Here is a 12181-nt window from a genome sequence, read left to right as displayed (position 1 = left end):
CGCTTACAGCCTTTAAAAATATAACATTAATGGGAAAACTGACTGGGAAATGGCACTACACAGATTTCTGTCCAATGAAATGCTCTCTTAGACAAAAATGTCCCTCCCCCTAAAACGTCCTGCAAATTCTAACAACAGCAACTATTGCAGATCATGGCCCTTTGATTACTATTTAAAAAAAGAAGGACAAGCCATTTGAAATGTCCCATCCAAACATACTCTTTCCAGAGGAAATAAGGGACTGTTTACACTTGACAACTGAAATCGTAAAACTTAGTATGCGTTTTGGCCGTTCGTTTACACGACAACAACGTCTTGGGTGCCTGAAAATGCAAACTTTTGAAAACGGGTTTTAAAGTGCAAGTTTTTGAAAACGGTCTCCGTGTAAACTAACTAAAACCGGAATCTCCGAAGCAATGACGTCATGCACATGCGTATTACGTGTTCGATCTATATTGTTTCATCGCCATCTAACAGCCTGGCAGCAGAATACAGTTTTAGTCATTTTCGTGGATCCGTGTGTATGGTAATCGTTTTGACAATGGTGTCGTCTGTACGCGGAAAACTCAAAGGAAAAACTTCTCAGTTTTAAGCATATCATTGTCGTGTAAACGTACCCTAAGTCAAAACAGGAAGGAAAACTGTTCTTCAAGCAATTTTGTGATCTTTAATAGACAAGCTTTAAGGTATTAGCATGAAGACAGTGCATATTTGGATTAAAATTAAAGTTAATTGTCTATGATTATTATTTTAGTAATAAATTAAATAAGGTATTTTTTCAAAAATATATTAAGAAAATACATTTTCTTCCAGACATCAATCCAGAAATAATGGGGGGCATCTCTTAAAGTTTTCTTGACAGGGTGGCTTTAGTTTCAAGGGCTAGGGCTGTGATTATGGCTTTGTTGATGAAAGGGGCTCACTGCAGATTAACCTTTGCCTTTCAGGCAAACACGGGAGCAGGAGACACCCCCAGACTTCTTCTACTTCTCAGATTTCGAGAGGCACAATGCCGAGATCGCAGCATATCATCTAGACAGGTAAAGCGCCATAAATGTCAGCCTGTAGCATGAATAGAGTGTGTGTCAGATGTTTGTCTTCCTCTGAATATATGGTTATGGACACATGCACCACATGCTACTTATAAGTATGTTGCCTGCTTGTGTATATGAACATGTGGGGCAGCATTTGTTTGTACAAGAATGTTTTGTGTGCGTGTGAATGTATAACGCTTGTGGTATCCTGCATGTTTTCAGCACGTTTGAACTTGTGTTTGTATGTGTGAAAGGACAGTATGTGAGCATATCTCGGGGCAGTAAGCAGTCTGAAACCTGCAGTTAAACACTCATAAACACCAAATCCAGAGAGAATATAATGACTCACTCTGAATGAACACAAACACATCCGTCAGAATCTGATCACCGATCGAGCTCCATTCAACAATATCTGCTTATTGGTGATTACCCTTCTGATGAATGTCAGTTAGTGATTGAGAGGCTTTCATTTGTGTCAGCCGCAACAACCCATGTACATCTGTCCTTGTCAGCTCATTTCAGCCGGGCTTATTGGTTGTTTGCTATATGAGTCAGATTTTCCTCGATTGTGATCTGAGACTCTGGATTTATTCCCATAATAGTTTATTTCCATTCTCATCTCGGTTTTCCCTCATCATTGTGATGGGTGTGAACATCTGGAAACATTGTCCCTGGCCTGTCGAAGAGGAGACCCAATGGACATAATAAAATTGAGAAAAAAAGTATAATATATTATACAGTTCAAAAGTTTGGGGTCAGTAAGAATTTTTTTTTTTTTTAAAAATAAGTACTTTAAGCAAGGATTCAGCAAGGATGCACTGTCTAGCTTTTTTTAGAACAATATCCTTATGATGTTTATACAAACCAGGTGTTAGGCAATAGAAAATGTATCATGTAAATACATATAATTTTATACAGTATGTTAAGTATATACAATACTTAAAGTGAACTTTTAAGTACATTCCATCTACTCCATATAGATGTACATACATTATTTTTAATGTATATTACTTTACTTTTTTTTATTCTTTCTCTCTATTCTCTTGTGTATATTTGTATGTAAGTATCTAGAGCTTCTGTAAACCAGACCTAATTCCTTGTGTGTTTTTGCACACCTGCAGAATAAAACACACATTCTGATTCAGGATTTGATCAAACGTGACAGTAAATAGATTTATAATTTTACTTTTGAACTTTTTAAAGAATTCTTAATGCTGTATGTATTAGTGCTGTCAATTAAAGTTTTTGTTTATATAAAATATGCATATATATTATTTTATAGTGTGTGTGTTTGTGTGTGTGTGTGTGTGTGTGTGTGTGTGTATATATATATATATAGTGTGTGTGTGTGTGTGTGTGTGTGTGTGTGTGTGTGTGTGTGTGTGTGTGTGTGTGTGTGTGTGTGTGTGTGTGTGTGTGTGTGTGTGTGTGTGTGTGTGTGTGTGTGTGTGTGTGTGTGTGTGTATATATATATATATAGTGTGTGTGTGTGTGTGTGTGTGTGTGTGTGTGTGTGTGTGTGTGTGTGTGTGTGTGTGTGTGTGTGTGTGTGTGTGTGTGTGTGTGTGTGTGTGTGTGTGTGTGTGTATATGTATATGTTAGCATTTTAGAATTCCGGAAGAGATTTCTGAAGGAACATGTGACACTGAAGTAATGACTGCTGACAATTAAGCTTTTCCATCAGAGGAATACATTTTAATAATTTAAATAATATATTTTAAAATATTTTATATTGGTATATAACATATCATATACCAAAGAAAAGTTATTTTAAATTGTTATAATATTTCTCAATATTATTGTTTTACTGTATTTTTGCTCAAATAAGGTATAAGAAATAAAAATTAAGATTAGTATAAGATGTTAGTATAATAATAATAATATAATATTAAAATATTCACTATTTATATTTAGTCTTATTATCTTACATCATTTTACTTGTCACATATTTACCGGTATAATTTTGTTTGAATATTATTTATCTTTATTATTTAATTATTTTTAAGAAAGCTTATTTTAGCTAGAAAACAAATAACCATTAAGAAGAAGATTTTTGGAGTGTAATTTCCTGTTTGTTATAGTCTACTTATAGTTTCTTGGGAGAGGAGGCCCAACCATTAAAAATGTGAAGGTCCCTCACATGATTGGCGTGTTGTCTTGTCCTGTGCTGTTCTCTAGCCGGCACTGGATCCTCCTCTCAGGCAGTGCAAGCTTGAGTCAGACGGAACCCAGCATGAGTCTTGAGCACAATATAATCATTCAGCAGGCCCAGACCGGCCTGGTCCGCCTCGCTTCTGCACATCTGGCCGGGAGTAAAATCTAGTCAGAACACACAGGCATGTGTGTGGGTAGAAAACGCAAACCAAGAACATGAAAAAAACACCAGCTTTTCTAAATAAAGTATATCTGGGTTAGACAAAAGTGCAGGTTGTTATTTCTATTTTAAAGCGCCATCACCCAGTGGGCCTCTCTGTCCTCGCAAGCCCACCACGGCTATATCTGACCATGTACCATTAATTATCTGATTTTAGTTGATGGGAAGCGCTTATTGTAGCGTGGCTTTGGGGAGGAAGACGGGGTTGAGGGAGAAGAGAGTTTTGAAAGGACAACTTTTCATTTGCCCCACAGTTCCCACTGAGTTATGCATTGGACAGTGAAAACGCTCCCGCACACAAACTCTCTCTGTCATCTCTGTCAGCATGACTGGGCAATTAGTAGCTTCAAGTGCTTTTATCCCTTAGGCCCCGTCCATTAGATGTTTTCAGGGTGGGTTTTTTTCAAGTTGCCCTGTCAGCAGAGTCTACACTTGCACGCAGGGTGAATATGTTTTAAAACATGGATGAGCAGACCACGCTCACAAATAACCAGGAAGAAAGCCAACACATTTGTTACATTCAGCAATAAATTCAGCTTTGTGCAAGGTCAGTTCTGTCAAAAGATACAGTAAATCTTGCAAAAAATTGATTATTTTCTCTGTATGAAATATGAAATATACAGTAAGTAAAAGGGTTTTGATAGGAAACAAATGTTTCATCCCTTGACAGGCTAGTTAGTGATTTATTATTCACAATCTGTGAAGTGTATTTTATGTAGTGTACTTTGAGCTCCCTCTACTGGTGAAAGTTATTACCAATTTTACCTCCCATAGTTTCTTCCCACAATTCTCTATGAATTTGGTTTGAGTGTTTCAATTTGGTTAAGCAAATCTATACATAACTTTTTGGGCTGCAACATTTTTATTGAGCTTCAACAATCTGTATGTGGTATCCATGTAAAAACTAACTTATGTCTCCTTTGAATGATGATTAGGATCCTGGATTTCCGTCGAGTGCCGCCGGTGACTGGGAGACTGGTGAATATGACCAAAGAGATCAGAGATGTGACCCGTGACAAAAAACTGTGGAGAACCTTTTTCATTTCACCAGGTACTCAACATCCAGCAGTCATTCACTTATCACTTCTATCATTATTAACAATTTACTGACTAAAGGGGACTTAGCAAAATCAATAGTTTTTGCCCAAATAGCCCTAACTGAGGCAAGATAATTTCTTATCACCAATTCAAACTATGCTTTTTCTGATCTCTCTGATCTCTTTTGTGTGAAGTGGGATTTTCTACTACTTCTACAACTGCAGGTAATCAGTAGATGGCGCTGTTGGTCAATTAATTGTCAAGTGAGAACTCATTTGACACCAACTTCAGATTTATGCCAAACAATCCCCTTGATAGGCTGAAATTAAAATATGTACACTACCTTAATTGTGAAATAGGCCTATTATTACAATTAAAAAATTACTGTTTTTATTCCTTTGGAATAGAAATCTTTTGTAACATTATAAATGTCTTTACTCTCATTAAATGCATCATTGTTAAATGAAAGTATTAATTAAGTTCTTTTATAAAACAAAATCTTTCCGCAACTGTAGTTATATATTAACATCACAACATTAGTTTTTGATTGACTTATTATGCTGCCACAGAATTTAAAAACAAAAATCATAATTTAAAGTCAATGTGAAATGCTATTTACTACCAATACAATAATGTGATAGTTTTCCAAGTGAAACCAAATATTCCACAAAAACTGTTTGATCTCAATATTTATTTGCCCTTAAACTGCTTATGATTTTTTCTTTAAGTTTGAAGAACCAAAGACCCAGTGCTGTAAAGTAGACTTAAACAACACATTCAATTTTTATAAAATTCATAGTAATCTAGGCACATTTTTTCACTAAATTAAGGAGGATGCATGATAATTACTATTTTTTATCTATATGAAACAATATACCAGTACAGAGTAAATAAACAGCAATACTGAGCTAAATATCTATTTTTAATTTTTAACATTTAATTTCATGGAAATTGGGCTTAATAATGGCAGGATCATGCATTTGGATTTAATGTTGACTTTAAAATCATCATTATAAATACATTGAACTGTCTGTCTGTTTTTTATCACACTCTATCATCCCTGCAGCCAATAATATCTGTTTCTACGGTGAATGTTCGTACTACTGCTCCACTGAGCATGCTCTGTGTGGGAAGCCTGACCAGATCGAGGGCTCTTTAGCAGCTTTTCTGCCCGACCTGGCCTTGGCAAAGCGCAGGACCTGGAGAAACCCCTGGAGACGATCCTATCACAAACGCAAGAAAGCAGAGTAAGGAATACACAGCACACCTCATTTAGAGAAATACAACCTAAGAAACGCTCATATATATACATATTAGTGTTAGGGTGCTTTCACACTTTCACACTAACCCTAACACCTTTCAAAATGCCGTGTGTGCTTAAAAACTTCGCCCCATACTATAGCCTAGGGCCAAGTGCACGAGTGTTAATGTGCTTAACACTTTATTCATACAGAAAGAACCCTCGCTTGCAAAGCGGGAACTTCCATATTATAAAACCTCATAAATGTGGACGGTGACACCCAGCCTGCCGCCGCACAAATATCTTCAATTGGTATTTCACTCGACCATGCCCACGACAAGGCCATGCCTCTCGGGGAATGAGCTTTGATGCCTATGGGACAACAGAGACTCTTAGACTCATAAGCCAGCAAGATAATATCAACTATCCAGGTTGACAGTCTATGCTTCGTGACCGCACAACCTCTGGTGCATCTCCGAAGCACAAAAAGAGCTGTTCTGACTGCCTGAAGGGGGCAGAACGCTCCAAATAGACTCTTAGAGCCCTCACAGGGCAGAGTAGGTTTGCGTCTCTTTCGTCTTCTGACGAAGGAAGAGCTGACAGCAAAATAACCTGCACTCTGAGTCGAGAGCACTTTAGGAACATACCCGTGCCTTGGCTTAAAGGGATAGTTCACCCAAAAATGAAAATTCTGATAGTATTTACTCACCTTCATGTTGTTCCAACCCCGTAAGACCTTCGTTCATCTAAGATATTTTTGATGAAATCTGAGAGCTGGATCACTCCTCCATACTAGTCCATAGGCTTCTTCAGGGATTGAAACTTGCCGGCCTAGAAAAGTTATTAAAGACATCGTTAAAATAGTCCAAGTGACTACAGTGCCTCAATCTTAAGTTTATCAAGCGACGAGAAAACTTTTTGTGCGCAAAAACAAACATAAATAACGATTTATTTTCAACTATTCATTTCCTTCTCTTTGGGCCTCTAGTCAGTTAAACTAGTGTAATTGCGTAGAGCTATGCAAGGGGGTAATCCATCAGCCGGAAGTTGAAGCCTCGCTGGAGCCGCCATTGTAGCAGAACTTCACCTGCAGTTAGCATTCCATTGACTCCCATTCATTTTGGCGTCACTTTGACAGCGAATAACTTTACATCTGAGGCGTCCAAAGACTTCATTTGTCCATTATATATTTCTAAATAAACACGACAATGTATAAAAGGCTCCATTACTTTGTATCTTACGTTATGACCCCGTAGAAGCCGTTTTTGATAAAAACAGGCAAACGATTGCGTCATAACCACGCGACTTTTTGTCGCACAATAGAGACATTACCGTATAGACAGGAGGAGAAGCTCGCAGGCAACCGGGGGGACGTCCCGTCAAGGGAGAAGCCCATAGATAATGAGTCCATAAAAGCAACGGGACAAAATATTTCAACAACGTTTTTGGGGAATTGGAAATAATTCGGTATGTGGCAAGTGAAAACATATGAAGTGATTAACGTTGGCAATTTTCACGCACAGCTACTAGAAGATTTACGTCTGTCAGACAGGTTGCTCACGTCATCAAGCTTAGTTTGAGTCGGTTTGAGTCTGCGCGGCAGGAACGGAAGTGCTAAAAAATCGCTAAAAATGGGCTTCAACTGTCTCAACTGAGTTCCAATGAGATGGCTCTGTCCACTTCTTATACTGTCTATGGAGCTATGTCACACGTAGGCTCACTATTGGCCGACGCTGGTCATGTGTGTGATGCGTTTGACGTACAACAACCGAAGCCTACACTGTTAAACTAGTAACCTGACTCGAGGCACAGAGAGAAGGAAATGAATATTTGAAATAAAGTCGTTATTTTTATTTATTTTTTGTGCACAAAAAGAGTTCTCGTCGTTTGATAAACTTAAGATTGAGCCACTGTAGTCACTTGGACTATTTTAACGATGTCTTTAATAACTTTTCGAGGCCGGCAAGTTCAATACCTCAAGAAGCCTATGGAGGAGTGATCCAGCTCTCAGATTACATCAAAAATATCTTAATTCGTGTTCTGAAGATGAACAAAGGTCTTACGGGGTTGTAACAACATGAGGGTGAGTAAATACTGACAGAATTTTCATTTTTGGATGAACTAACCCTTTAAGGACGACTCTGGAGTTGGGCCCGAATTCAAGGCAGGAAGCGCTCACCGAGAGTGCTTGCAAATCACCCACTCGCTTGACTGATGCCAGTGTCAGCAAGAGGGCAGTTTTGAGTGAAAGCGGCTTCATGTCAGCAGACTGAAGTGGCTCGAAAGGGGTCCCTTTCATGGCCTCCAGGACCGTGGGAAGTTCCCAAATAGGTATAGAGGGGGGTCAAGTCGGGTTTGGGCTTCTGGCCCCCTTGAGGAAGCGCACGACTAGATCGTTTCTTCCCAGTGATTGCCCAGCCGCGTGAAATGCTGCTATGGCCGCCACATATACTTTGAGCGTGGAGGGGGTGCGACCCGTGTCCAAAAGCTCTTGTAGAAAGGAAAGTACACTTGATACTCCACATGAGTAGGGGTCCAGGTTCCACGCTGTGCACCAGCTGTAGAACACTGACCATTTTAGAGCATAAAGACACCTGGCTGAAGGCACTCTCCCCTCATTAATGGTATTTACCACCTTATCCGGTGAGGGGCCATACAGGTCGGGACGGGGATGCCAGATTGTCCCGTTTGCCTGCGTGAGGAGGTCTCTCCTCAGCGGTATCGGCCATGGGGCTGATTCAACTCGGAGAACCATGACTGGTTCTTCCAGAGCGGGTCTACCAAGAGCACTGCACACTTGCTCTCCCTGATCCGTTCGATGACCTGAGGTAGCATCGTGACCGGCGGGAATGCGTACAGCGGGTGGCGTGGCCAGTTCTGGGCCAGCTGATCCGTCTTTGCAGAAAATTGTCTCCATATCATCTGAACCATTTGCTGGTGAAGAGACCATTCCCCTGGGAGGACATTGTCTCTGGATAGCATATCCACACCCTGGTTCAGAATGCCTGGCACGTGCAGGTTGCTCGACCTGAGACTGCCTTGCCGATTTATATAGGAAGCCACTGATATGTTGTCCGACTGGACCAAGATGTGGTGACCTTTTATGTATGGGAGGAAAGCTTTTAGTGATAGAGGGGCTGCTGTCATCTCTAGACAGTTTATGTGTAGGCACCTCTCCGGGCTCGACCAAAGGCCAGAGATGGGCCTGCCCTCGTATAGGGCCCCTAATACTCTGTTGGGAAGCATCTGTCGAGATCACTTTCCTCCTCGAAATCACACCCATACTCACGCCGGACTGATACCAGTCAGCTGCCAGATCGCCACGCGTGAGCTGGTACACGGGGTTTAACCAGCGCTGGAGGGGACGCATATACGGTAGACCCAACTGGAGTACTGATGATGCTGAGGTCATGAGGCCTAACATTCTCTGAAATATCTTGAGAGGAGCGCAAGCGCCTGCTCTGAAAAATGTCGCTAGACGCTGGATGGCGAGTGCGCTCTGACGTCAGCTGCGCTCTTATTAGTATAGAATTTATGACTGTTCCCAGAAAAGATATACTCTGGCTGGGAGACAGTGCGCTTGAAGAATTGATCCTGAGACCTAGGCATTCTAGATGGCTGTGGAGCCAGAGTCTGTGAGTTATTAACTGCGCCTTCGATTGGGCTATGACCAGCCAATCGTCGAGGTAGTTCAACACTCGCACTCCCCATTGTCTCAGGGAGATGAGAGCTGCATCCATGCACTTCGTAAACGTACGAGGTGCTAGGGATAACCCGAATGGTAGGACTGTGTACTGATGAATGACCTGTGATGGGGTGCTATCTGAATGTGAAAGTATGCACCTTTCAGATCCACTGAGAAAAACCAATCCCCCGGGCGAATCTGCGCGAGGATTTGTTTGGTTGTCAGCATTCTGAACGGGCACGTCATAAGTGCTTTGTTCAGGTATCTGAGATCTAAGATGGGCCTGAGGCCACCATCTCTCTTTGAAACGAGGAAATATCGACTGTAAAAGCCCGACTTGCTTAGTGATAAGGGGACTGGCTCTACAGCCCCTTTCACTAACAGTTTTGACATTTCGGTGTGAAGGACGTGAGATACGTCGCTTCTCACCGATGTCTCGACCACAGCTAGAAAGCGCGGGGGTCTGTGAGCAAACTGTAGCAAGTAGCCTCATTTTATTATGTTCAACACCCATTTTGATATTCCGGGGATGGCTTCTCAGGCCCTGGCCCCCATAGCTACGTTTGAATGAAGTATGGGGACGGGCCGCTTTGTGATAGGGACCCGGCCGCCCAGCTGTTTTGTGTTTCTGATACTGTGTGAACAGTGCTTACGTACAGGGGTGCATACTTCATAGTGGGCACACAACCTACATTCATTACATTTCCAGTGTGAGCTGGGGGGAAAACTGACACTGTGGGAACGGTATTTATGTGTAGGGGACGGGGGTGCATACTTCATAGTGGGCCCACGATTCAAGTTTATTACATCTCCAGCGTGAGCCGGAGGGAAAACTGATATTGTGGGGACAGTGCTTATGTGCAGGGGTGCGTACAGTGGGCACACAGCCTACATTTATACAGACAGAAAATATCTCTTTTTGTGCTTTATTTTGGTCACCGTAAATACGGCGTTTGTTTGCAGGAGTGCATGTTTTAAAACAGACTCGTTTACTGCAATGTTGAGGTTCCCAGCCACCTGAACTAAAGAGGGGACTGGGAGATGTGTGAAAAGGTTTTTGGAGGTTGGTCCGGCCTCGGCGGGACTCAAACACTCTGTTTTCCTTCCTGTTACCATGGCTAGGAAGGCTTCCGAGGCTCCGGGTCTAACACAATCGTGGGTTGGGGTCCCCGTCGCTCTGGGAACTGCTGTCGCTTCGTAGAGCGGTGACGGAATTCAGCGGCTGGGCGGGGCTGGGAGACCGGTGGCGCTGGCTTTGCTAGCTGAGGAGGCGGCGGCCTCTTGTGGCGGCCCGAAGCAGAGCTGGATCGTTTAGGGAGGAAGTGACGCATAGCCTGCGATGCTTTCTAAGCCTCTGTGTAACGTTTCGCAAAACCTTTGACTGCTGGGCCGAACAGACCGGTAGTGGAGAAAAGCTGCCCTATCTGCATCCTTCATCTCTGTTAAGTTCAACCAAAGATGACGTTCAAGCACCGTCAAGTTCGCCATGCACCTACCAATCGCCTGAGCCAGGTCTGTGGCGCTGCGCAGGTTTTTTGAAAGCTTCTGTGCGGCCACCCCCTCTTCGAGGGGAGGAATCGCTTCGTACCCTTTCTCCACAGTGTCGAGAGCGTTGAGGAGAAGGAAGGCTTTAGATGAGTTGAATGCGGCACTTTCCACGACTTCGTTAGCTCGTCGTGCACTTCTGGAAAGAAGGGGGCGAGTCTCTGCTGAGGTTCGAGTTCACTCGGCCCGAAGGCTCTTCTGTCCACGTGTGTTGTATTTTGTGTACCACGCGGTTTGTGTTTACATTGGCCGCATGCTTTCATGTCATGTTTTGTCTTGTGCTGTGTAGCACACAGCTTGTGGTTTACACTAGTGTGCTTTCCTGTTGTCATATTCTGTGAACACGTGGCTTATGAGTGTTCTCATTAGCTGCGTGTTTATGTCTCATTTGTGTGAGCACATGGCGTGTGATTTGTTTTACTGGCCATGTGCTTGTGTTCTAGTCATGTTTGGTGTGTCCAACTTGTTACCAGATAATTGATTAATTTGCCCCACCTTTCCTCCCTCATTACCTGCCTTGTTCACTCCCTATTTATTCTCCTTGTGTTTGCAGTCCTGTGCTGGTTTGTCTTCGAATGTTTATCCTTGTGTGTTCCACCTGTGGTTTTGTCAGGTCAGGTCAGGTCAAGTCAAGTTTTCCCCCTTGGGGTAGTTTTTGTTTGTTTTATTTTTAATAAAAGCCTTCATTCTTCTGCGATTGAGTCCTTGCCTCATCTCTTCAATCCCAAAATTTGACAAAGAGAAAAGCTTGAGTTTGTTGCACAGCCCTTTTTGTTTAAACCGCGAGAGGTGTCAAAGCTGACGACACTCTTACATCCTACATACGTCAAACATCGCGCAAGTCGACATGCATAGTATGCGTACGTACGGTCATCTGCTCAAAGCCAGTTATTATAGCTAATAAAGTTATACACGCTATAATACACAAACGCATCGCTTCACTTCAGAAGGCCTTTATTAACCCCCGGGTGCCATATGGATTATTTTTTTATGATGGATGGATGCGCTTTTTTGGGCTTCAAAATCTTGAATTCACACCCATTATAAAGCTTGAAAGAACCAGGATATTTTTAAAAATATCTCCGATTGTGTTCATCTGAAAGAAGATAGTCATATACACCTAGGATGGCTTGAGGGTGTGAGTCATTTTTGGGTGAGTTATCCCTTGAAAGATTTGCTGTCATCACATGAAGCACTTTCATTGGAACAGTGCTGAAATAATTGATGTATTGTAGGACAAAATGTAGGACATATTCATTATAAAA

General features: G+C 42.0%; 2 protein-coding genes across 3 annotated transcripts in view; both read left to right on the top strand.

The window, feature by feature from the left end:
• The window catches only part of shisa9a (shisa family member 9a), a 736130-nt gene that overhangs the window by 149135 nt on the left and 574814 nt on the right, over positions 1-12181 (top strand). The window lies entirely within an intron of this gene.
• fam20cb (FAM20C golgi associated secretory pathway kinase b) overlaps positions 1-12181 on the top strand; it is a 63329-nt gene that overhangs the window by 46016 nt on the left and 5132 nt on the right. For both annotated transcript variants that reach the window (XR_013194476.1, XM_077201133.1), the window contains exons 4-6: positions 948-1040; positions 4344-4459; positions 5513-5693. Coding sequence is in view for 1 of the 2 variants with exons in the window: in XM_077201133.1 (XP_077057248.1) it covers positions 948-1040; positions 4344-4459; positions 5513-5693 (390 nt within the window). In the remaining variant the exon portion in view is untranslated. The remainder of the gene's footprint in view (positions 1-947; positions 1041-4343; positions 4460-5512; positions 5694-12181) is intronic.

Source organism: Siphateles boraxobius, unplaced genomic scaffold, assembly GCF_051911475.1.
Source record: "Siphateles boraxobius isolate OS27281-9 unplaced genomic scaffold, OSU_SipBor_1 46, whole genome shotgun sequence".
Taxonomy (NCBI): Eukaryota; Metazoa; Chordata; class Actinopteri; order Cypriniformes; family Leuciscidae; genus Siphateles; species Siphateles boraxobius.
The sequence above is the reverse complement of the archived record's forward strand: the minus strand, read 5'-3'. Positions and strand labels throughout refer to the sequence as shown.